General features: G+C 54.5%; 6 protein-coding genes across 6 annotated transcripts; 3 read left to right on the top strand and 3 right to left on the bottom strand.

The window, feature by feature from the left end:
• The first annotated feature begins 945 nt into the window (after positions 1-945).
• On the top strand, positions 946-4,236 carry C7974DRAFT_346033 (SAM and PH domain-containing protein). The gene is made up of 3 exons (XM_046139373.1): positions 946-1,232; positions 1,289-1,480; positions 1,530-4,236. The coding sequence occupies exons 1-3, from the start codon at positions 1,230-1,232 to the stop codon at positions 3,762-3,764; spliced, it is 2,430 nt and encodes an 809-aa protein (XP_045991317.1). The 5' UTR covers positions 946-1,229; the 3' UTR covers positions 3,765-4,236.
• Positions 4,237-5,868: 1,632 nt separating this feature from the next.
• On the bottom strand, positions 5,869-7,537 carry C7974DRAFT_77967 (ornithine decarboxylase). The gene is made up of 2 exons (XM_046147266.1): positions 7,067-7,537; positions 5,869-7,015 (listed from the first exon to the last, which is right to left on the bottom strand). The coding sequence occupies exons 1-2, from the start codon at positions 7,344-7,346 to the stop codon at positions 5,955-5,957; spliced, it is 1,341 nt and encodes a 446-aa protein (XP_045991316.1). The 5' UTR covers positions 7,347-7,537; the 3' UTR covers positions 5,869-5,954.
• Positions 7,538-8,181: 644 nt separating this feature from the next.
• On the bottom strand, positions 8,182-11,683 carry C7974DRAFT_77985 (uncharacterized protein). The gene is made up of 2 exons (XM_046147267.1): positions 11,019-11,683; positions 8,182-10,912 (listed from the first exon to the last, which is right to left on the bottom strand). Exons 1-2 carry the CDS (start codon positions 11,533-11,535, stop codon positions 8,442-8,444), a joined length of 2,988 nt encoding a protein of 995 aa, XP_045991315.1. The 5' UTR covers positions 11,536-11,683; the 3' UTR covers positions 8,182-8,441.
• Positions 11,684-12,859: 1,176 nt separating this feature from the next.
• C7974DRAFT_77960 (Frag1/DRAM/Sfk1 family-domain-containing protein) lies at positions 12,860-14,742 on the top strand. The gene is made up of 3 exons (XM_046147265.1): positions 12,860-13,499; positions 13,615-13,995; positions 14,048-14,742. Exons 1-3 carry the CDS (start codon positions 13,334-13,336, stop codon positions 14,401-14,403), a joined length of 903 nt encoding a protein of 300 aa, XP_045991314.1. The 5' UTR covers positions 12,860-13,333; the 3' UTR covers positions 14,404-14,742.
• Positions 14,743-14,876: 134 nt separating this feature from the next.
• On the bottom strand, positions 14,877-16,869 carry C7974DRAFT_77947 (uncharacterized protein). Its single transcript, XM_046147264.1, has 2 exons — positions 15,611-16,869; positions 14,877-15,544 (listed from the first exon to the last, which is right to left on the bottom strand). The coding sequence occupies exons 1-2, from the start codon at positions 16,761-16,763 to the stop codon at positions 15,003-15,005; spliced, it is 1,695 nt and encodes a 564-aa protein (XP_045991313.1). The 5' UTR covers positions 16,764-16,869; the 3' UTR covers positions 14,877-15,002.
• Positions 16,870-17,836: 967 nt separating this feature from the next.
• Positions 17,837-22,047, top strand: C7974DRAFT_369172 (uncharacterized protein). Its single transcript, XM_046139934.1, has 3 exons — positions 17,837-20,663; positions 20,711-21,317; positions 21,365-22,047. Exons 1-3 carry the CDS (start codon positions 18,091-18,093, stop codon positions 21,902-21,904), a joined length of 3,720 nt encoding a protein of 1,239 aa, XP_045991312.1. The 5' UTR covers positions 17,837-18,090; the 3' UTR covers positions 21,905-22,047.
• Positions 22,048-22,073: the final 26 nt, after the last annotated feature.

Here is a 22,073-nt window from a genome sequence, read left to right as displayed (position 1 = left end):
GGAGTCATTGAGTGCCGTGTGCTGGCGATGCAGTGACTCAACGCTTGATCCGCTGCTGGTCGCAGATGGGCGCGTCGTACAGCAGGTAATGTGGCCGAGAAGTCGTCTTGATGGATTCGAGCATGAAGGCAGGTTGCGACCAAATAAGAGACCGATGACGTATGTGCGCCCGGACTTGTGAACGCACGCACCTTGTCAGCGGCCGTGCCTGTGCTGAACTCAAATAATCTGTGATGAGCTGTTGCCAATATCGCGTATTGCAGCATGGCTTAAGATGAGGCTGCGGGATCACACTTTCGCGAGGCCGCGGTCGCTGTCGGCCAAACCCGCATCCCGCAATCTGTAAATCATCTCAACCGTTCCCCAACCTCACTGGTCAGCCACAATGACAGGGGACTGCCATCGCCGCCCAAGCCAGAGTCAGTTGACCGCTGCACAGGCAAAGTCGTTGTTCATGCAACGTGAAATTTACGTAGCTTCGGACCGGAGCCACTTCCAGGTACGGCTCTATCGTGAGGCTGTGCGACGTGTCGAAGCAGGCACCGTACATTGCACGCGTGCACAGCATGGCCAGCTCAGATCTGCAATGCATCTGGTGCACGAAGCCGGCGTCCGCGATGATCGCCTCTGGCGCTTCTGGCCGAATCTTTCGAGCACTGTCCCGTCGACGGTGCGCCCATTGCCGTCCTCCCGAAGCGAGCCTGATTCAGTGCGGGCCATCAACCCTAGGCTAGTGCCGCATGACCTGCGGTGTAGGGTATTAATGGCATTTTACGTTGCCTATTTCGGAGCATTTAGCCCCATCGCTCATCTGCAGAGCGACGAATAGCGTCCTGTCGTGTCCTCTCAACGCTGTCGTACAAGCGCCGGACTCAAATGGACCATCATGCGAGCAGGAAAAGCCCGCGCTCGGATTGGCGGGTGCTTCGTGTCTATCTTCGAGCCGAGAACTCTCACTGGAGGATACAACCCGCCGGATGTGCTCTCTCTGCAGAAGTTGAGTTGTGATAGACTTGAGCCGCCAGCGTCCACCGTTAACGGACACTCAACCACGCTCTACAAGAAGTCCTGCAAGCGCCCTCCACCCGAAGGATCTTTTTCCGTTTTTCCAACGTTGCTCTGACACCGTGCGCGTGCCATGCTTGAGACATCAGCCCGAATACGCTGCTAGACCGCCATTGAGCAACTCGAAATTTTGTATCTGAGTGTGCACCGCCAAACCCGTGATCATGGTAAGCAGAGACCGCCAGGTCCAAAGCTCAATTAGGAAATCCTAACATGTTTCAAGCAGGCCATGACGCCCATCACGCCGTTGGAACCTGGCGTAGAGATGTTTGAGAGGGGGAAGTCCCGCGACTCTTTTTTCTCTTCGCATCTCACAATACGATCTTCGCTCGAGCGACCGGTCTCGGGGATAAGTCTCGCATACACCGACATCGAAGATGATTCCAGCGAATTTGAGGAGTACAGTGGCTCATCTGTATGGCATTCTAGGCATTCCAGTCATGTGCTTTGCTGACAGTTATCAGAGCGACAACAGGCGAAGCCAAACTACCATTTCGACTTTCGAGGAAGTGCGAACACCTGGGGATGACATAAGACCGCAGTATGCCGACTGGTACTTCCCTAAAGCTGTGGAGGGCCCAAGGGGTCCCCATCTCTTCCGTGCTTCTCAATCCTCAAATGACTTCGACTACGCTTTGCAGATGTCCCCCCTGCTTCCCAAAGATGTAGCATCCCGCTTCCCAATATCTTCCAGAGAGCCCACACCAGCTACGATCGTTCCGCAACATGAATACAACAATATCGCATTTGCTGTTGCGCACCTGGACAACAACGAAGTGCGCGCCTGGAGCTCGCGCGACGTTGCTACCTGGATGTATCAGAACGGCTTCGAAGACGACGTAATCGATAAATTTGTAACTCACGACATCACTGGCGCAGTGTTGTTGGATCTGCAGTTCGATGATCTTAAAGAGTTGGAAATCCAATCATTTGGCAAGAGGCATCAGCTCTGGCACCAGATCGATTCTCTGCGCGCAGCAGACGGCTTGACCTCTCCACTCGCGCCCGCTCCTATCCCAACGCCATTCGAAGACATCGAGCGCCCATGTACCGAGGCGCGGGAAAGGTCCAAGAGCAAGAACCGTGGTGGCCGCCGTCGGCGCAACCCTGTCGATGACTTGATAACGCCCGCAGAGTCTGTTTCAATTGTTGCTATTGAGCAACTCTTGCCCAAACCACATGTTTGTGCGAAAGGAGAGCGATGTGCTAAGTGGAGGAAACAACAACGTCAGCTAGCCAGACTTCAAGAGGAGCATGGGTTCCCAATCTCCCCCGAGAAAGGTGGCAAGATATTCATTGCAGGCGACCCAGGCAACGCCCACAATGCGCAACGCGCTGTTGAGAATGTACATCGCCCAATTTCTGATGCGGCGCCGTCAGTGGTCGACCCCTCTGTAGTAGCCTCGTCCGACATCCTTGGACCTGGTCAGCTTCCGGAGTTCACTCTGCAGGATCTCCAGAATCTGCAGCAGTGCGATCCCCAGGACAATGTGCGAAACTTCCTGTCACTCCAGGGCATGGATCAGCCCTACACGACAGCCACACCGATCGAGGCACCCCCAACGCCGCCTATGGACATGTTCCCTCCCCGCCCACAGTTGATAATCCCGCAAGGTCAGAACTATCCTCAGATCTCGGCGTTCTCAGCATCCACCTCAGCCCATACGATGAAGTTCGATCCCGCCACCTTGCCAACCCCTGTCTTGTACTCTCCCGACACCACGCCAGCCCCTCACTCCAATCTGAGGAGTCTTCCGAAACTCACAATACCACGTTCCATGTCTGCCCAGCCTCAAGGTAACCCACGCCATGCTGTACCACAGAATTCCTACCTTGCACCAATCTCCGCGTTTTCGCCAGCCTGTGAGACAGCCATCACGCCCGGCGGTATCTACCGATTCGGTACACCAGCCTCCATGATGGACGTTCCGGTGACGGCCGTCCACGTCGAGCCTGTGTCTCGTGACACAAGCCAGTCTGTACCACCGAACATGCAGTACAAGATCCAACTCCAGAGGGCTGGATCACGCAGCGAGCGCCGCCGCCCTTCGCTGACCATGCCAGCACTTGGCGAAGATTCTGTATTCACACCTACAGGTGCTCATTCTGACGATGACGCCTACCGTGGAACGCAGTTCTTCGACAACAGCCCAGAATCGTCGCCCGTGAAGGAGACAGAGCTTGCGAACGTTCAGGAAGCTCAAGATAGGCTCGCGCCACTTCCAAGCAAGGGAGGCTTCGAGTACAAGGGCATCAACCACCATGGCTGGATGAAGAAGCGCAAGACTAAGATGCTGCGTCACGAATGGCAAGATCACCACTTCCGGCTCAACGGGACGCTGCTGGCCATGCACCCCAATGAGCTTCCCTCCTCCTCTGCCCTGCAGACTATCGATGTCGACGACTACGCAGTTGCCTGCTCATCGCTTGCATCCAACAAGCTGTCTGCCAGGCTTCGCGCTCTCAAGCTCTCATCCAGCAAGAAGGAGGAAATCATGGCCAACCCATCGGCCTTTGAATTCCAACTCGTGCCCACCGTTGGCGAGATGAAGAGGGTCATGCCACACGGCAAGGTGCACCACTTTGCCACCAAGGGCCGCGACGAGCGCATCGACTGGATGCGCGAGCTGATGCTCGCCAAAGCCTTGAAGGCGAGAAACGAGGGCTACGAGGTCACTGTCAACGGTGCGGGCATGTGAGCGCACCAACCCATCAGTTTGTTTTTTTGTTTTACGACATTTCCTTTTCTGAACACATCATGACCGCTATTATACCCTTTAAGTATGTTATATCGCTTCTTTGGTTTACACGCATCTCCTCTTTTTTCATCAGCATAGCATAGCACTTTTCTTACCGCAAAGACTTCGGAGGCGGGCTAGACCGCAAGGTTACATGGCAGCCTCCGCATATATGTTAGGTAATAATGGCATCTCCGTAGCATTTGGGGACCGATACACAAAAGCTGTCGTTACATTGGTACAGATTGAACAGTAGAAATGACGGGCATACGACAGGCACGGACGGACGGGTGGATGGATGAGTGGAAGGATTAGGTAGAATGTTGCAATCAATCGAAACGAAGGTCTTACGAACATTCTGTGCCACGCGCTCTGTCACTGCGATATCGCCCCCGAGAAGGAATCCTGTGGTCACACACTTCGTTCTGTGCACACTACACGTCCCAGTATTACCTGCGAACCGAGCTCTTGTCACACCGCTCACCAGGGCTCAAGAGCGTGATACCGTGTGGGACCGCTGCAAATGGATTGTAAGACGGCTGTGACTGGGCCGGCGCACCGGACTTGCTACCACGAACGTGGTAGTCGAATAGGCAGTAGCGCCGGCCGCGAAGTGACAGCGGGAGTCTGCAGTAGCAACAGCAACACATTCACACAGCTCGCTGGCGCGGAATCGTTGGGCACCATCAGTACGGTTTGCTGGGCTCATGCAAATTTACGCGCTGGTGTAGCTGTGGTGTGATGACTTGAGAAGGATCGATAAGATTGATGACCCATGCATATGCGAAAAGGGACAATCTTCCCCAACGAGCATTTTGCTCGTTTTTAGAATATGGTGGTAGTGTGTTAATTACCTACTATGGACGAAGACAACACAGTGTAGGTTTGCTATGGAACTATGGGGAAAACAAAGAGTTCGTACTCAATCGGGCGCAATTCTACGAAGTAGTTTCCCTTTGTGGTGGAAGGAGCGAGAGAGCTGCTTAGAACTCGGTCATTCTCTCCACATATAACACCGCAATGAAAAACTCGTTTATTGAGTGATCAAAACTCAAGGTATACTCGTCAGCTAGCGGATGCCCTTGATTTATGAATATTGGACTAGCACTCGCTCCGCGATATTTTTATCGCTGCTCTGACATTCGGGTTTTGTGCACAATATCACAACAAGACTTTCAGACAAATGTGGCGAACAGCCCACTCCACTGAACATAGGAAACTGACAAGACGTAAAGAAAGTCTCAGAAAGACTCAATGATACACCTCATACTTTGTGATTTGACAAAAGAAACCAAGCAGCTGGGTCATACAACGCTTCTTGATCCACCACCCAACTCCCTCACACCTCACAACACGCCCCCTGCATTAAAAACCGAGTATTGACCAACCCCAAGGACCGTGATACCCTATGGCGCAACACGACACATCCCTCATAGAAATTGAGACCGACGGACGCGAGAAGCAGTCTCAAAACCCGGCACCCGCCGCCGTGCATTCTAACCAGACTACAAGTCAAAGTGCCGAGCTTCGACGGAGGTCTTTGTAAACGACACGGAAAGATCAGTAGATCAGTCAGAATACAGAACACGACGATTCCCTACCAGGGAACCCAGATACCCTAGGATGAAACAAACAATTACTAGCCGTACTCTACAAACCACTATGTCAACAGTGTTCATATCCCTTGTTTCTGCAGCACGAGAGTGTGTCAGTAGAAGCATATCATGACTCGAGGCTTTGCGTTGTAAGGTTCTACTGCTGGTGGTCGCGAAGGGGTCTGGAAGGCGGTGTTGTCGGGAAATGGCATACTTCCTTGAGTAAGTGGGGGCGTAGGAGGGCTTGGGGATGGGACCTTAGTGTGTAGTCGAGCACATCCTGGCCTCGCGAGTGGTAACGGTGGTGTTGCGGTGAGGAGAGGACTTGTTGAAGGGCTACTAGTAAAGCGAGGACTAAACACAAGTAGGAAAGGTACACCAACATCACTGACTGGTGGTCATCATATCTCGGCGCCACATCTAAACCATAAACAGTTGTAATAGGAGTATGCACGCTATAAAATCTATTGTAATGAACATGAAAGAGGACTTTTCCATCGTACAGTAGGACAATGTCCTCTGCACAGAGATGCAAGATAAGTATGTACGGAACATCTCAGAGAGCCAAAAGGGCCTGAGCGCCCGGCTCACTGCAGACATAGACCACGTCGTGGCTGTCAGTGAAACCGTTGAAGCGAGTGGCAGAGCACTTGGTGTAGGCGCCCATGTCCTCGAAGTAAAGCCAGTCACCAACATCGAGGAGCTCAGGGAAGGTGCTGGACGAGGAGATGATGTCAATACCATCGCAGGTCGGACCCCAAATGGAGTACTCGATCTGAGAGGGCGTGTCGTAGCCAGAACGGCGGGCGTCGTACAAAACATCGTTGCCAGACTTCAGGACCTTGGCCACCGGGTGCTGGTGGTCAAAGATGATGCTGGAGAAGTTGCCGTAGACGCCGTCATTTAGGTACAACATATAGTTCGTCATACCGAGGGTCGCATCAGTGACAGTACGGCGAGCGATGACATGGCATGCAATGGTGAATGCAGTCGAGACGTAGTAGCGACCAGGCTCACCAATCACACGGATGTGTGGCGGGAAGTACTCGTCCAAAGAAGCCGACAGCACCGCCGCCATAGGCTCGAAAGTAGCATCGCCAGTGAAGCCACCGCCGACATCAAGGGTGTGCATGTTGAAGCCAAAGACAGCCGCCTGGTCGAAGACGAAGCGGGCGTCTTGCACAGCCTTGATGAACGCCTTTGGGTCGGAAGCGCCAGAGCCAACGTGGAAAGCCACGCCAACGACGTTGAGCTCCAACTTCTTCGCAAGCTCGAGTAGCTCAGCAGTTTGGTCCATAGCGGCACCAAACTTCTGGCTCAGGCGGCACAGGCTGGCTGTGTCATCAGTGATGATGCGCAGGAACAGCTCGGCGTCAGGGAAGAGCTGCTTGGTCTTGTAAAGCTCGTCGGCGTTGTCGAAGGTCATCTGCTTGACGCCAGCGTTGGCGGCGTAACGGACGTACGACTTGGTCTTGCAGGGCTGGGCATAAATGATGCGGGAGGGGTCGACGCCCATTTTGAGAACCATCTCAATCTCGTTCTTGGAAGCACAATCGAAGCCAAGTCCGAGCTCAGTCATGAGCCGCAGTACTTGCGGATCCGGGTTGCACTTGACCGCTGTTCAGGTATTAGCAGAGCCAAACAACAACGACCGGGTCTTCTGCTTACCATAGTGCGGCTTGACACGAGCTAAGTTCTTCTTCCATCGAAGGTGCTGACGGTAGACCTCGCCCAGGTCAGCGACGAAGAAGGTGTCCTCGTCGCCGACGTCACAGATGTCGTGATCGATAGCCTCGACACGGCTCTTCAAAGCTGCGCCAATGAGTTGCTTGGAGTTGCTTGCGCCATGGTTGTCAACGCTGCCCAGGGAATAGTCATTGAAATACTGTTTGTGATGCAAAACATCGTTGTATTCCTCGGGAGGGGGCGTAAGTGCAGAAGGTGCCATTCCCTTGCTAGAGTAGTCGGGGAGTAGCTGAGTAATTGGGACTGTTTGCTGAATGGCGAAGGGGTGTTAAGGCGGCTTGAAGGGCGCGAAGGCGAGGCTTGGTGTTGGGCGAGGCCTCCTGCTAGACTGTTCCTCCACGGAACAGACCACAAAGAGTGTGCTATGCGGCAGCTGAGAGTCGAGTGGAACGGGGATTTGGTTGTTGTACGAAAACAACACTCGCTCAAGCTCCTGTTTGGAGGTGTGTGGCAGGCGGTGGGGGGATGTTGTTGAATACGTCTGGCGTGGGTCGTGCAGAGACAACTTGAAGGTTGATTAGGAACAGGCGGCCGCGAGCCGTCTTAAAGCGAAGCCTTTGATTGCGACCAAAGGCGGTCGGTGCGTTATTTTTGGCGAGCGAAAGGCAGCCGTGGAGGGTCCAGCGACTGGCAAGAGCGATGCAAACAAAGATGAGACGGTGAGGTGAGGTGAAAGGAGATGCGAGGTGGCTGCGCTGAAAATTGCTCCCCGCCGCCAAGTGTGTTCAAGGCGAAGGTCGGTGCGGTGCCTGGATTACCAGCAGCGCCCCTCCCCATTGGCCTCCGCACTCGCCCCACACGCAACAAACCACTCGGGCTGCGTCATTGACCTCTTGATGATCGGACGCACCGCCCGAGGCTGGAGCAGCTGAATCAGGAAGCGAGCGCCTAGATGCGCCTCAGGTTGGTTCAGCTGCTGCTTCTGTCGACTGTCACCATGGAAGGAGCCACGCTCGACCACGAGGCAATTATCGACACATCTTAGGAGGCCGCATCGAGGAATTGGGTTTGGCCTTGGCAGCTGTCACATCGACGATCCATGGATGCCCGCTGCACGTGCATCAATCGGGCTCAAATGACATGTGTCGCGAGGCATTTCTCGACACCAACACGAACGTGCACACAACAGAATATTGAACAGACCCCTGAATTTGTATTTATTATTGAAATACTCAAGTGGTTGCCGCCCGTGTGTTCGTAGGCTGGTCATGCTAGAAAATGCTACTGTACAAGTGTATATATGGTCGAATGGAAGGTCATGAACATGGAATCGTCTCTATACGTGTTCGTAAGATGCCTATTGCTGCCTCTGGACGAAGATAGGAACATCAGACAGATCAACGCCGTAACTCTGTCTGTATAGCATGCTCCGAGGCGTAGCAAGGCTGTGCAGTTGCCGTGTCCCTGCTGAGCCGCCAACCTGCCCGTGACCTTCGTGTTCATAGTCAAGTCCACCGCTGTAACGGCCGAAGGCCGTCAACTCCTGGGGTGTGTAAGGCAATGGACGGGCATGAGATGCGGTTGCGACATTTTCATGGGCTTCTACTTTCGGTCGTGGTCGTAGGTTGTCTCCAATAGACTTGCGACGTTCACTCCACTGTAGGGCATGCTGCTCCCAATTGGGTTTATGTTCCCAGTCAACATTCTTACGAGCTGACGGCGGGCGTGTGTAATTGGGCCTCGATGGCGAGTGCGGACGAGAATTGGCGCGAACGCGAGACTGGTTCGCCATGGGAGTGTCCACGTTCTCCAACCTGGGCCTAGCAGAGAGCGGCGACGAGTACTTTGTGTGGTCGATAGCTGGCATCGGTGGAGCTTCATCAAAGCAGAAGGTCTGAGTGCGTCTTCTCAACTGCTTCGCCTCGCCGACCTCCATCTTTGGTTTCCGGCGCGGCTTGTGCTGAGGCATTTGAGGCATTTCTGGCTCAGGAAGAGCACGATCCTTGCTACGCATGCGCGCATATTCTGCGGCTGTGTCTGAGCTCATGCTCATGGCTGATCGTGATCGTGAATGCGCGCGTACTTGACCAAGCTGGTGAGGATGTGTAGGGTGCTCGACCGCCTCCTTTGGTTGAAATGAGCCAAACATGGAAGGGTCATAAGGGGAAGCACCAAGGGATGTGGCAATGGTGCCGAGATCGAGCACCTTGGGCGAGGGAATTTCTTCCTCTCCATCTCTGTCCTTCTTTCCTGGAGTCGATTTCCTCCGGAAGAAAGACATACTCCGTCTTCGACTACGAGGACTTGTGCAGTCAGGCTCGAGCTGGACCGGAGATGCTACGGATTGAACCCGGCTGAAGCTAGGCACTGAATCAGGCGAAGTTATATGATCCTTACTGGGATAGGTGTGAGTCAAACACTCCATGCCAGGTGTAGCTGACAGCCTTCGCTCAAAGGTGACTCTAACATCGTCCGGGACCTCGGGGATGACTTCGCGGCCTGGCAGTGCAGACTGGACGACCGGCAATTGAGGCTGCGATGGCCGTTTCTTTTGCAGGCGCCTTGTTTGTCTTGGCAAAGTTGGCTCAGAGGTCATCGAAATTGTGGATCGGGGCGTCTCTGGTGCAAGCACGAGATCCATGGAGGGGAGTTCAGCAACTCCACGAGGAATCTCTAGTGACAGTGTGCGTCCATGCGCGTGCTTAGGTACAGTGTCCATCAGAGACTGCTCGAAACGAGTAGGGAGATCGGCTTCAGCGGGCAATTCAAAGCTCATCGTCTGCCTTCTGCTGGCGCTGTATCGGGCGTACGGTGAGTCAGACGGTGGAACAGTCACTCGAAGCGCGCGAGGATGCTGCTGCTGCTGCTCATCACTGACTACTCTGAGACTGCCACCAGATGAGCCAATGGATGAGTAGCCGGAGTCCGACGACCTTGGTGAGGGCCGAAGGGACGAGTTTTTAGCCATCTCCATGGTTCTTGTACTCGTAGCTGTAGAAGGGGGTGACAGCTCACTGACGTCAGTAATTGTTGCAGACAACTCCGTCAGGTTGTCCAAACGTTCTCGAGGCGGGGAGTCTTCGATGAATAGCTCATCGGTCGTTGGCTCTTGATCTTGCCAAGTGTTGTGAGCAACCATGCGATTCTCGAAAGGGCTGTACGGGATGTAAGCCTGATAATCTCTCGCAAGAGTATCAGCGCTTTGTGATGATCGCCTCGTGGTGACGGCGATGCTCTGCGGTCGCCTCTTAGGCTTGACTTCTGCCTTAACGTAGGTGATAGCGATCTTCTCTTCGCCAGCCGGATCTGGGATACCCATGGTCCTAACGTCGCGAGCTCCAGTAGCCGACATACTCCGCGGCCTTCTCTCGTTCTTCGTAGCCAAGGGGCTAGGAACAGGTTCGGTCGTGGGAAAATAGTCGTTCCTCATGCGATCGAGGGTGGTCGTGCTCATCGCCGGCGAAAGGTCACCGTTCACGACCATCAGTGTCCCTGGTTTGTATCCAAATAGAGGTGAGTAGTTCAGGTCGCCGGGAGTCTGCACTTGAGTGTTGTCCACCAGATCCAACGCCACCAGGCGATTCAGAGGAGACGGTCCCTGTCTCGGAGTTTGCCATTTAGCGGCGTCTTCTGGTCTCATTGGGGGTGCTCTCCAAGAGCTCCAGGTCCTGCGTTTGCCTTCAGCCGGTGACATCCGAGTCGCAACCCCTGGCGTCTGAACGAGTGACTTTCTTCGAGTGAGTGCGCCGCTGATCTCTGGACTGGACCTGTCGAACTCCTGCTCCAAGGTCGCTACAGAGGATTCGGTGGGACGTTCCAAAGCGTCGCCTGCAGAGCACCACGTTAGCACACAATGGTCGAATGCGGTAGTATGTCAATTGCAAGTGACACCGGGGAACTCCCAAGGCATCTACAAACGCAAGGGAGTACTTACGCAAAGCGGCGAGCTCCTCCGGGGACGCGTTTTTCTTGACTTCCTGCAACAACCGAATAGCTGCCTCGATATCCGACTGCGTGGCCGACGCCAAAGACGCTCTTGACTCAGGCATGTTCTTGAGGTTGGTGGTAGAACTCCGCCTACTTCTTACGAAGGACCTCAACACGGACCCTGACCTTGAATGTGCACGTGAATTTGACCGCGAAACCATTGATGAGCAGCGTCCGCGTCCTTCTGCCGCTGCATTGGTGTTGGGCGCATCTTGGTCGGATAGGATCGCTGATTCGGCCTCTTTGCTGATGGGCGAGATCGCATCCCTGATTTGTTGCCGGCTCTGCGCACTCAAGTCCGCGTAACGTGGCGATTCGGGTATAGGGATATCATTGTTAACAACGGGACTGGCCGGTTTTGAGTTTGTGTTCGTCCTCGGCTTCGATAAGCGATTGTGTTGGGAGGCGTGCTGGACGCTGCCCTTGCCTCGACGTGCGACGCGGTCCTTGAATTGCGAAAACATAATTACAGAAAGGTTACAGAGAAAGAGACATCAAGTGAACAGCTAATACAGACACCGTTGAATGCAAGAACGAAGTGGGACTTTCTCTTTGAGAAGCGTGAAGATGGCCGGGACACTTGCAGTGTGGGGGCTGGAATAGTGTTCGATCTCGAAGCTTAGTGCAGCGTAGGTAACATGGAGTTCACGGCTTGTCTATGTAGAAGACATGCAGCTCCCGTCAAAGCAAGGCGCTTGGGTCAGTCCAGTCCCACCGGCCTGTATCGTCTCTGGTCAAACGTACGATTACGAGTCTGTGCATGTCGCAATGTGGAGAGTGCAGCGAAGCAAGCAACAAACCTGGAAGGGCTCTGAACTTGAAACTAGGCGCATCGGCTTTACTCCGCCATGGCCAATCAGAGAACGATGGCGCTAGAGGCTGCGCAATATGCCAGCCAACGAGAGCGGCTGAGCGCGTGGCTGAAAGCCTGATCCCAGATGTTGATCTTGCATCACGGTTGGTCTTTCAGGTCCAGATCCCGGTTTTCAAAGCGTGAGGCTTGCATCTTAAGCCAGCAATTCCCTGGAAAGTTGCAAATTTCGATGCTCGATCTCCCCAAAACACCGATAGTCAGCGGGGGTTGCAGAATCTTTGCAGCTTCTTTGTAGGGTCACACCTGTCGACCCTCCCCAAAACGCTCGCATCGGCCCGCATGGTTCCACGTCAACCAAAGTGCGCTGCCAGAGGTGCGTGAACGGTTCCGCTGCTGTGCAGTACAGTTGTCGACGCCAACGTGAGTACTGTAGACGAACGTTGATTCGATAACCGGATTGCGCCTGTAGATGCCAATCTCGCTGCAATCTCATCCTCATTTGACGTGCCGATATCAGACAACATGATTGTAATCATTTCATCAGTCGCTGTGCCAGTCCCACACAGCTGCACGTGTTGTAATGCCAAGAAGTCGCGGTCTGAAGTTGCTGTCGTTGTGTTTCGTCCTCGAGACCGAAGAGCCACATCACCACACCCACACCAGGACTGTGCTTTGCAGGTACGAAGAACAAGTCGCGTCCTTCGATGACATCTTCGTTGGGCTGCGCCAGGAAAGCCGGAATACCGGCGGGATGTGGTCGGCTATGGAACCGTGAAGCGAACTGCCGTTTCTGCCGTTTTTGCCGATTTTAGGGATAAAGGGCTGGGTCCCAACATTTGTTCGAAGTGATGTCGAGATCGCAGATGCTAACCACAGACATCCTCGAGACACTCATGCAGGGCGAAGTGTGCGTGCGCAGCTAAGTTTGAGTTGAGACTGACCGCTCTGCGACAAGCGAGGAACAGCGGGAATCGATCGTCCTCGCAGCGACTCGTCCTGACTCCTTAGTAAGCACAGCTTGCAGCTGAACTCCTCAAACTTCCACCGCGCTTTGTCCCTTCGGCCGCCGCTTACTTTGCAACGCCAACGGAAGCAAAGCAATTTTCGATGATGAAGCCTCAACAGCTACTCGGTCTTAACCCCGGATGACGTGGAGATGGGGGCTCATGTACCGTAGATCGCGGGAGTCGGCGGACCAGATGATATGACGTCAAGGCTCGCCCGAGTCTTATAGCGTGTATGGAATTTCAATTGCTCGCACGACCAGCCTTGTTTAATTCTGCGACGACCCTTGATTCATATACCTCTGATCTGCCCAGGGACTGTCCCTTCAACGTCCTATTTTCTGCATTTCTCGTGTTGTCTTCGACACGCAGCAAACGCGTGATTTTGGTTGTAGTGAACAACAACAACAACAACAGTAATAACCAACAACCACATCAGCCATCATGTTGGTGGCATCGTTTTGGGTCGTGCCCATCTTCAGTTCGATATGTTGGATGGCCATGTTAATCACCATGCTGGCATACTGGAGCGCAAAGGGGCACCCCCATTATCCAACAATGGACCCGGGAGGTAACGGGGTGCAGAGGCAAACGATTGCGTACATCTCTGGTATGTCTACTGAACGAGCTCGAGGACCATCTTCTCGTACAATTTGAGCGGGTTGATCTCCAGGTTCAGGTGTATCAGCTTGCAGTTACGAACTGAACACTGACAATTTCTCCAGATATCGGCGCACAAGAGCTCAAGCCTATGTTCATCGCCATGTCGGCCGTTACCGTTGTCACATTCGACCTCGCCTTCATCTTCGAACGCTACCTGCGCCATGCTGGCAAGCTTGCACCTAATACGTCGGTCTGGCAGAAGATCTACTCGTTGATAAGCATGCTCGCTGCGATTGTGGGCGCTGTCGGCCTTATCCTTCTGACCATCTTCGACAATTATCATCACAACCGTATGCACAACATTTGCCTTGCGATCTTCATAATAGGGTACATTGTCAGCGCGATCTTCATCTGCTGGGAGTACCAACGCTTGGGAATCCACTACCGCCAGCACTCGATCCTCCGCATCTCTTTCTGGATCAAGCTCGCCTTCATCATCACCGGTACGCTTCCCTGCCAATCCAAACTGTAGCCACCCGACTAACTCATCCCCAGAAATCTGCCTCTGCATTATCTTCGGTGTGACCCAACTCTACGACTACTGGAACGTTGCCGCGGTATTCGAATGGATCATCGCCTTCGTCTACACGTGGTACGTGCTCAGCTTCTTCATCGACTTCCTGCCCGCCGTGCGCACCAAGAACCACCAGAGCTTCCAGACCGAGATGCAGATGGCCGAGGAGGGCGGCCCGCAGCCGCGGACCATGGGCGACGGGGCCGCAGACAGCCAGCAGTACTTCCGTGGCGCGCCGATGACTGCTGGCGAGCCGGGCCAGAACTTCTACCCCAATGCCAGCGGGTACAACAACCATGCTAAGCCCGAGGCACCGATTCCGTCGAGGAACTTCTAGGTATTGTTGGTTGTAATGATTTGTAATGTTTGTGTGCGTTTTTAGCTGTGTATATACCACTTGATGACCGGCGTTGGTTTTAGCCAATGCGTTCACGATTAGACGTCGCCTATGAGGGCATCATTGAGCATTTCTGCGATTTTAATATTACGCATATCAAATGATCGCATCAGAATTTGAATTCCTGCCGTGCTCTCTTGTGCCTCTCACATCATTGATGAACTGAAGACATACCAATATGTGTGTATCATACTGCTTTCTTATCATGGCATGATATGTCTCATGGTGCCAACCCATAACGGGTACGAGGACAGTTTGTCTAATACGACTATATAGCCCATACTGCATGATGTAGGTTCCGAATTGCCACCAAGGCAGCTGCAAGGCAAGAAACAATGGATCATCAACATCAACATGACGCTCCCTTATTAGTGCAATAACACTCAATTGGAGGCATCTAGTTGTGGTTTAAAAGCGTACTGGCTCTGCCAGAAAAGATTGTAGTTCTTCAAAACTGCCAAGATGTAACTCGGATGTGCCTGAGTGCGGTACAACTCTATCGATCCGTCATTTCGACAGGCATCAGGTCGCCATCTCCCTCAGTACCTAAACATCACCACTCCCGCCCTCTCCGGATCCACCTTCCCCATCCCCGTTACATTCCCACACCTCTCCGTCGCCAACGCCCCATTCACAACCAAACTCACGCTCCGCGCCAACACCCCCTCGTACTTCTCCTTCACCGCTGGACTCAAATGCGGCTGACTCACCACCTGATCCAGAAACTCACAGATCTGCTCGTGCTGGACTTCCGGCGAGTAGCCCGCCTCCTCAGCCGCGAGCCCCGGCGCCCGCGACTGGTAGGCGCGCATCTGCGCCAGCGTCCAGGGCGACCAGGCGACTATGGGAGCGGATGAGGTCACGGGGACGACGAGCGCGGGGCATCCGGATAAGAGGTGGAAGATTAGTGTGCCGCAGCCGGGGCGCCGCGAGGTCGACCACATGTTGGCGCGGTAGGGGGAGATGGCGGTGAAGAGGATGAGGAGGCGGTTTGTGCCGATGTCGATGGTGGGGTTGGGGTCGCACATGCTGAGGGTGTGAGTGCTTTCGCTGAGGAGCTTGTGGGCGAGGAGATAGTCGCCTGTTTGATGTTAGCTGATGGCCTTTTGGTTCCTGTGTGAGAAAGGGGAGGCGAGGGGTGACGCACCTCCTAGGAACGGGCCAAAGCATTGTGCGATGGCAAAGTCGTTTGACCGTGGGATCGAGGGTGTTCGCGCGCTGGCAAAGAGATACGGACAGAACCAGCCTTTCTCAATGCCTTGCAGGTCCCGCGTCGGTCGCACCCCGACGAATCTCAGATCCGCATCTACGCCCATGAGCTTGTGCTTGACGCCGACCTGTAAGCTTTTGACTTCCGTCGTGACGAGCATCTTCTCCTCCTCGGGCAACATGTGCTCCAAGATCCCCTTGTCAATAGCCTGCTCCACGATCTGGAACACAGAGTACTTGAGCACAGTGCTTGCCGCAATCGCACCCGCGCCGCTGTTTACAATTTCCGCCACAAAGCTGTCCGCGCCAAATGCGCTGGTCACACTGTCTGCAGCGCCCTCGGTCAGTGGTCCGCCAACGAAGGCGAAGGTTGTGAAGAGCACGGCATCGCGGTAGCGCACGTTGGGTAGGGTGACTGGGTTGTTGTCGCCCCAGGGGGAGAGCGAGAGTGGCATCTTGGCGAACGAGGTCGCGGTTGACACGGAGCTGCGAGCTACGCGGCCAAACAGTGTGTCGCCGAAGAAGCGTTTGACTTTGTCGGATTGCTGTGCATCTTTTGGGCCGCTTTGGCTGGAGCTGGAGGAGTGTTTGGAGCCAAAGAGACCGGATGGCGCGGTTGTCGTGAACGAAGGTCTTTGGAGGGGTGGTGGGGATTGATATGGTGGCGGTGGTGATTGATACTGATTCGTTAGTGGTAGTTGCGGAGCTGTATTCTGAAGCTGATGCTGTAGTATCTGTAGCTTTTCTGGTGGCATGTTGTGGATGACTTGTTGAACTTGTTGTATTTGCTGAGATGTCATATTGGATGGCCCTTGATATGATTGCAATACTGGAGGAGGTGATTGCTGTGCCACAAAGGAGTCATTTTTTGTATGTCCCTGCGAAGGTGTTACTTGGGCGTGAGGTGGGATGTAGGTCTGACTCTGGAACTGCTGGAAGCCATTTTGCGGTACTGGCGGTTGTCCGAACGCATTAGAAATTGGCACCGGAGCTGGTGCTTGCATCTGCTGCGGTCCCATTGCGTATGGTGGGGGCCCTGGTGCCTTGGGGTCGAAAGATGCCACTGAATGTGCTTGCTGCATGATAGGCATTTTGGGGTGAATTCAACTCAGTAGACTCTGAGCCTATCTTTCAACGAATATCTCTCTAGCTGTGCGATTGAGGAAGTTTTTGTGAGAACGGTTTGTTGGAAGGTTGAAATGTGTGGCAGTTCACGCGTGGCTGAAGAGAGTGGCTGTTCAGTGTTTTGAGAGACGTGCAATATCACGAAAGCAAAACGAGGGACAAAGTGAGACGGAAGTATACTATAGACGCATCTTAAGCTGACAGACACGAGGGTTCTTGAAGGTCGTATCCCGGCCGCATTCTGCACTGCAGCTGGAGTCAGCCCTGTCCTGTGGCTTCAGACTTACCGCTTCTGGTGACAAGAAGCGATTCTCGTCGAGAAGATGAGCCCACGTTTCGCGTGGTGGCATGTCTGCAATTTCAGCCTTGTGTGTCTTTGCAGAAGCTTGATGCGTCGAGCAGTTGCAGGCGAGATGTTGCCGCCAAGGCACCAAGCTTGTGAAGGCAAGGTAAGGTTTCAACTCGAGCCGCTGCCAGACTTGGGGAACAGCTCGTTCCGCTGTGCGTCCGCATCTGAGCTTGCGATGATCATCTCCAGTAAATCTCATGCATCGTCCCGAGGCGAGGAACGTGCTCGCGGGCCGCTCATGCTGGGCCGAAGCTGCAACCACTGCGGGCGTGCACCCTGACTTTAGCCCTGAGGATCCTTTATTCTGCTGTGTCGGGATAACACAGCAGATGATGTTCCTTCTCTTTTGCATTGTGATTTTTTTTAATGAGAGAGAGAGGATTTATTCTCGAGCTCGTGTTCTAGCCCAAGTCCTCGTGGCCCATCCAGGGACTCAGTGTGCGAAAGAGTGGCTCGTTGTGGATCCAACAGCTGCGCGCAGCCGTCGACTCGGAACGTCTCCTTCGCGGTGGAGCAGAGGAGCTGCCTGAAACGTGACCGTCTACGCGCCTGCGGCCGCTTTGGCGACCAACAGTCACACTTGGCGGGCGCGTGTAGAGTCGCTGGCCAATAGGAGGCCGCAGAAGCGCGAGAGCAGCAGAGCCCAATATACCAACTGAGGCGCAAGCGCAGTCATGGAGCGAGGCTACGGGAGTTTGCCACGGACGGCAGCAGGAATCAGGCACATTGCCGCTCTTCCAGCTGCCTGCATATAACCCCACCGCTCCCTATACTGTGCATGTGAAGGTACCCGGTGCTCTCCTGCGTCAGACGTCATCCGTCGCTGCCCCACCACGCTCCTGCCTACCAAGCAGCGCGAGTGACCAAGATTCGATTGCATTTAATCCACCGGTTGCAGATGAGAAAGTAGCGCGCTCACATATACAAACCGCGCACAGATCAATATGGAGGGTCGTAAGCAAGGCAGGCCGGAGGAGGAGCTCTTCTTGCGCTACGAAGGAGACACGCAGACGCCTACCGTCGGGCCCCTGAGGATACAGAAGCAGTCGCCCACCTCCAAGAGCCCGCCGCCGCGAACAGAATCGGCTGGCAATTCGAGCAAGCCGCCGGCCTTCTCGTTGCCAGCCTTCTCGCGCCCGCCTCCTATGCCCTCGTTTCCGGCACCGCCATCGAGTCCGCCCACAGCTCCCCCACCGACCGCCCCCCTTCCATACCCCGTCGACAACGGGCCGCCCAATCTCAGCCAGGGCCGATATACCCCTCTCAGTGAGCGTGAGCGTGAGCGACCGGCAAGAAATGCAACGCCGCCGCAGCCGGAAGGCCGCAGACGCAGCTCGAACGCTGCGCCCGCTCCTCTCTCGCCAGAGCAGCGCGCCCGCTTCGACGCGAGCGATCCAAACAGACCGAGCGTGGGAGGATACGGCGGGCGGAACCAAGATGGGTCAATCCAGCCTTCGAGACTCGCGGAGCGTCGGGGGACAGCGCCCAAGCCGCTTCCGGACTCGCCAGGCCCAGACACACCAGACAAGGAAGGTCTGTTTGCGAGAGCGCCGCAAAGGCAGGGCAGCACCGATCAAAATCCATTTCCCGAGTACCACCAGCAGTACTGGCCTCCTCCAAGCGGAAACGCGACTGCGGGCGCATCCTCGAGCCAAGCACCGCCACAGGCACTGAATATCCCAAACCCAGGAGGGATCAATCGCCTCAGCTCAACAGCTTCCACATCCACTGTTAAAGCACAGCGAGGATCCCCCCCACCGCCCGAGACCCCAATTATCCCGCCACCCGGCGGTGGCATTGAAGCACGGTTCGCAGCAGCTGGCATAGCTGGGACATCAACGTTGACGAGTTTGCAAGCGCAGAGTGCCCAGAATGCGGCTGCTGCGCAAAGAAACCAGGTCTATGCAAATCAGCAACCTCGGCCGGTGATTAGCTCGCCTACTCCCAGCCAGCAACAGCAGCAGCAACCTATACGGAGACCTTGGACACCAACAGAGCAACCAGGCCAAACCCCCTATGGTCAGCCACAGGTGTACCAAGGCATGGGCGAGGCCCAGCCAGGCGCTACAAGCACACCTCCCCAAGGCCCTCTTCCACAGGCACCGACCGGTGCTGGTAACGTGTCTTCACCACCTCCCAGCAGCATGAGGCCCGAGCATCCTCTAACTCAAGATATGGGTCGCATGACTGTGAATGACGAGCCCCCTCCATCATACTCGAGCATTCAGCAGGCAAATGCCCAACAAGCACAGCGATACCCGAATGAGAAAGGGCAGCAACCTGCGCCTGCTCCTCAAGGTGTTTCATTGTCCGATCCAATGCAGGGACATCCCGCATTTGCAAACGACCCACGGCCTCAACAGGCGGGGCCTTCGCAGCCAGTCAATGTGATGTCGCCAAAACCTTCAGCACAGCAGTCTCTTCCGCAGATTCAAACAGCTCAGCCAACCCATACGCCAAGCCCAGCCCCTGGAACAGGACTGGCATCTCCGCCGCCTCTACCTGAAGGATGGATCGCACACCTTGACGCTTCTTCAGGACAGTATTATTACATCCATCTGCCTACGCAGTCCACACAATGGGAGTTCCCCAAGGGCCCGACGCCTCTTAACCTGAACGAACCATTGTCTCCGACAGGAACATTCGTCAACCCTCTTGCCTCGCCGTCCTTTGGCAAACAGCCTCTAGCATCGCCAGGATTTCCTACTCAAACAGCGGGATACCCTGGTGACTTTGGCATGGCGCCGCTTGCCACACCAACCGCTGGAGGCTTCACAGGACCACCACCCACGGCGGGCGTGGACACGTATAAGGTGCAACCCACAAACGGCGTATACTTTGGCCCCTACCTGAGGTACACAAATATGGATCTCGAGCGAGGGCTATGGCTTGGTTCTATCTTGCTTGTTACGAACACTCCACACCCCCCAACAATCCACATTCATCAGAGCCAGGATCTGTCACCAAGCCCTCGACAATTGAAGGCGAATCCTATCTACACCCACCAAACGTGGATATTCTACCGATATGATATTGATTTGAGGATGGAGGAGGAGCATGCGGCCAAGTGGACTTACGCTATCACATCGCATCTTGGCTGCACTCGTTACGAGTTCTTGGTAGCTGGCCGCCACGAGACCAGCTGGAGATTCATTGCTCATTCTGGCAACGACTTTGCTCTCAATGTGAGCGCCAACGAAAGGACTAGACTTGGCGGCGTGGGCCTTATGTGGAAAGACATCCTACAAAAGAACGCAGAATGCGGTGGTTTCCATGTGCAGCTAGGCCTCGGAGGCCAAATTTATGCCGACAGGTTGTGGAAAGAGATTCCACTATTGAAGCAGTGGACAGCGACGAGTGGCAAAGATGCACGCAAGAACGCCCCATGGACAGCGAAACATGAAGAGGAGGTCTGCCATGCCTTCTTCCACTACTACACCAGTCACTTTGATCAGCCGAACTTGAGAGAAGCGTTCGCTCAGATTCCCCACATTCTTGCTCTCGACGATCATGATATGTAAGTTCTCAGCCAAGACATGTGTTGACAATACTGACTGTGCGTAGCTTTGACGGCTTTGGCTCGTACCCAGAATACATGCAATTCTCCAACATGTTCAAGAACATTGGACGACTTGGTATTGAGATGTATCTCCTCTTCCAACACCACACCACACTCGAGATTCTCCGCAATGTTAGCAACGACATTGATCTCTTCACCGTTACTGGTACTGGCTGGCATTTCATCAAGTATCTTGGCCCTTGCGTTACAGTTGTTGGCCCCGACTGCCGATCTGAGCGCAATCCTCATCAGGTCATGGCGGGTCCGACATACCAAGGAATCTTCCCAAAGGTTGCGACATTACCGCCAAGTGTGCAGCACTGCATTTGGATGGTTCCGGTGCCTATCGTCTACCCCCGTCTGGAGTCCGTTGAGCACCTGGCTCACTCCATGGCAACTGGCAAGAAAGCAGTCACGGGTACATTCAACATGCTTGGCAAGGTCACAGCCGGTGTCGCCGGTGTTGTTGGTGCAAAGAGTGTAGTCGGTGACGGCTTCAATTCGATCAAGAAAGCTGTGGGCAAGTCAGGTCTTATGAGTGGCGTCTTGAGTCCTTTTGGAGAGATTGATCTTCTTGACGAGTTGCGAGATCTGTGGACACACGAATCGAAGGTAAGACATCCAGCGTCATGAGACTTGGACCCTGCTAACGACCTTAGGATCTCGAGCGCACATACCTGATTCGAACCCTGCAGGGCATTGCTCACAACAAATCGTTACGGATGACGTTCTTCTCCGGAGCAGTTGACTGTTGCGGTGCCGGACTTGTACACGACCCAGCAAAGCCACAGGACCACAAGACCATGTACCAAATTATCTCGTCCTCAGTGGTCAACGGCCCACCGGGCAGCTACGTCCTCCGACTACTGCACAACAACCGGGCGCTGTACGTACCGCAGAACGGCCACCGCAGCAACCACCAGCCCTCCGACACCAAGGAAGACATGATGGAGATCTTCACCCAGGACGTCAACGGGCAGCCTCGCGAGCACAGGCGCCTCATGGGCCGCAGAAACTACGTTGCATGCGTCATCTACGACCCCGAGATCGTCAACGGCACATTCGGCCAAGCGGTGCCCGGGCACGGAAGCGGCAAGTTGAGTCTGGCGGTGGACTTCATGGTGCAGAACGACGGCGGCTACAATGCGCCGATGAAGTACGGTCCGGTCATTGTGCCGAGTCTGGAGTACGGCAGGTGAGGAATTAGCGGGTCTGCGAGCTGCGCTGCAGTGTTTGTTTGTTGCGTTTGAGCGGTTGCATAGCAAGGGATTTCGTCGCTTGGCTTTGGAGATGATATCAAGTAGCGGCTACGGCCACACGCGAAATTGAATGAGGTTAAATCAATGTTTGTGTCAATAAGCATGGCTT

Source organism: Boeremia exigua (genome assembly GCF_020726555.1).
Source record: "Boeremia exigua strain MPI-SDFR-AT-0100 chromosome Unknown C7974scaffold_15, whole genome shotgun sequence".
NCBI lineage: Eukaryota > Fungi > Ascomycota > Dothideomycetes > Pleosporales > Didymellaceae > Boeremia > Boeremia exigua.
This window is presented reverse-complemented; position numbering and strand designations above follow the sequence as displayed.

Coding starts and splice junctions, on each gene's coding strand:
- C7974DRAFT_77967 (XM_046147266.1), bottom strand. CDS start 7,346: ATGGCACCTTCTGCACTTACGCCCCCTCCCGAGGAATACAACGATGTT. Junction 7,016..7,066: donor TCGTGTCAAGCCGCACTATG/GTAAGCAGAAGA, acceptor ATACCTGAACAG/CGGTCAAGTGCAACCCGGAT.
- C7974DRAFT_77960 (XM_046147265.1), top strand. CDS start 13,334: ATGTTGGTGGCATCGTTTTGGGTCGTGCCCATCTTCAGTTCGATATGT. Junction 13,500..13,614: donor AACGATTGCGTACATCTCTG/GTATGTCTACTG, acceptor CAATTTCTCCAG/ATATCGGCGCACAAGAGCTC. Junction 13,996..14,047: donor GCTCGCCTTCATCATCACCG/GTACGCTTCCCT, acceptor ACTCATCCCCAG/AAATCTGCCTCTGCATTATC.
- C7974DRAFT_369172 (XM_046139934.1), top strand. CDS start 18,091: ATGGAGGGTCGTAAGCAAGGCAGGCCGGAGGAGGAGCTCTTCTTGCGC. Junction 20,664..20,710: donor GCTCTCGACGATCATGATAT/GTAAGTTCTCAG, acceptor GACTGTGCGTAG/CTTTGACGGCTTTGGCTCGT. Junction 21,318..21,364: donor TGTGGACACACGAATCGAAG/GTAAGACATCCA, acceptor TAACGACCTTAG/GATCTCGAGCGCACATACCT.
- C7974DRAFT_77947 (XM_046147264.1), bottom strand. CDS start 16,763: ATGCCTATCATGCAGCAAGCACATTCAGTGGCATCTTTCGACCCCAAG. Junction 15,545..15,610: donor CTTTGGCCCGTTCCTAGGAG/GTGCGTCACCCC, acceptor AACATCAAACAG/GCGACTATCTCCTCGCCCAC.
- C7974DRAFT_77985 (XM_046147267.1), bottom strand. CDS start 11,535: ATGTTTTCGCAATTCAAGGACCGCGTCGCACGTCGAGGCAAGGGCAGC. Junction 10,913..11,018: donor GGAGGAGCTCGCCGCTTTGC/GTAAGTACTCCC, acceptor GGTGCTCTGCAG/GCGACGCTTTGGAACGTCCC.
- C7974DRAFT_346033 (XM_046139373.1), top strand. Junction 1,481..1,529: donor AGGAGTACAGTGGCTCATCT/GTATGGCATTCT, acceptor GACAGTTATCAG/AGCGACAACAGGCGAAGCCA.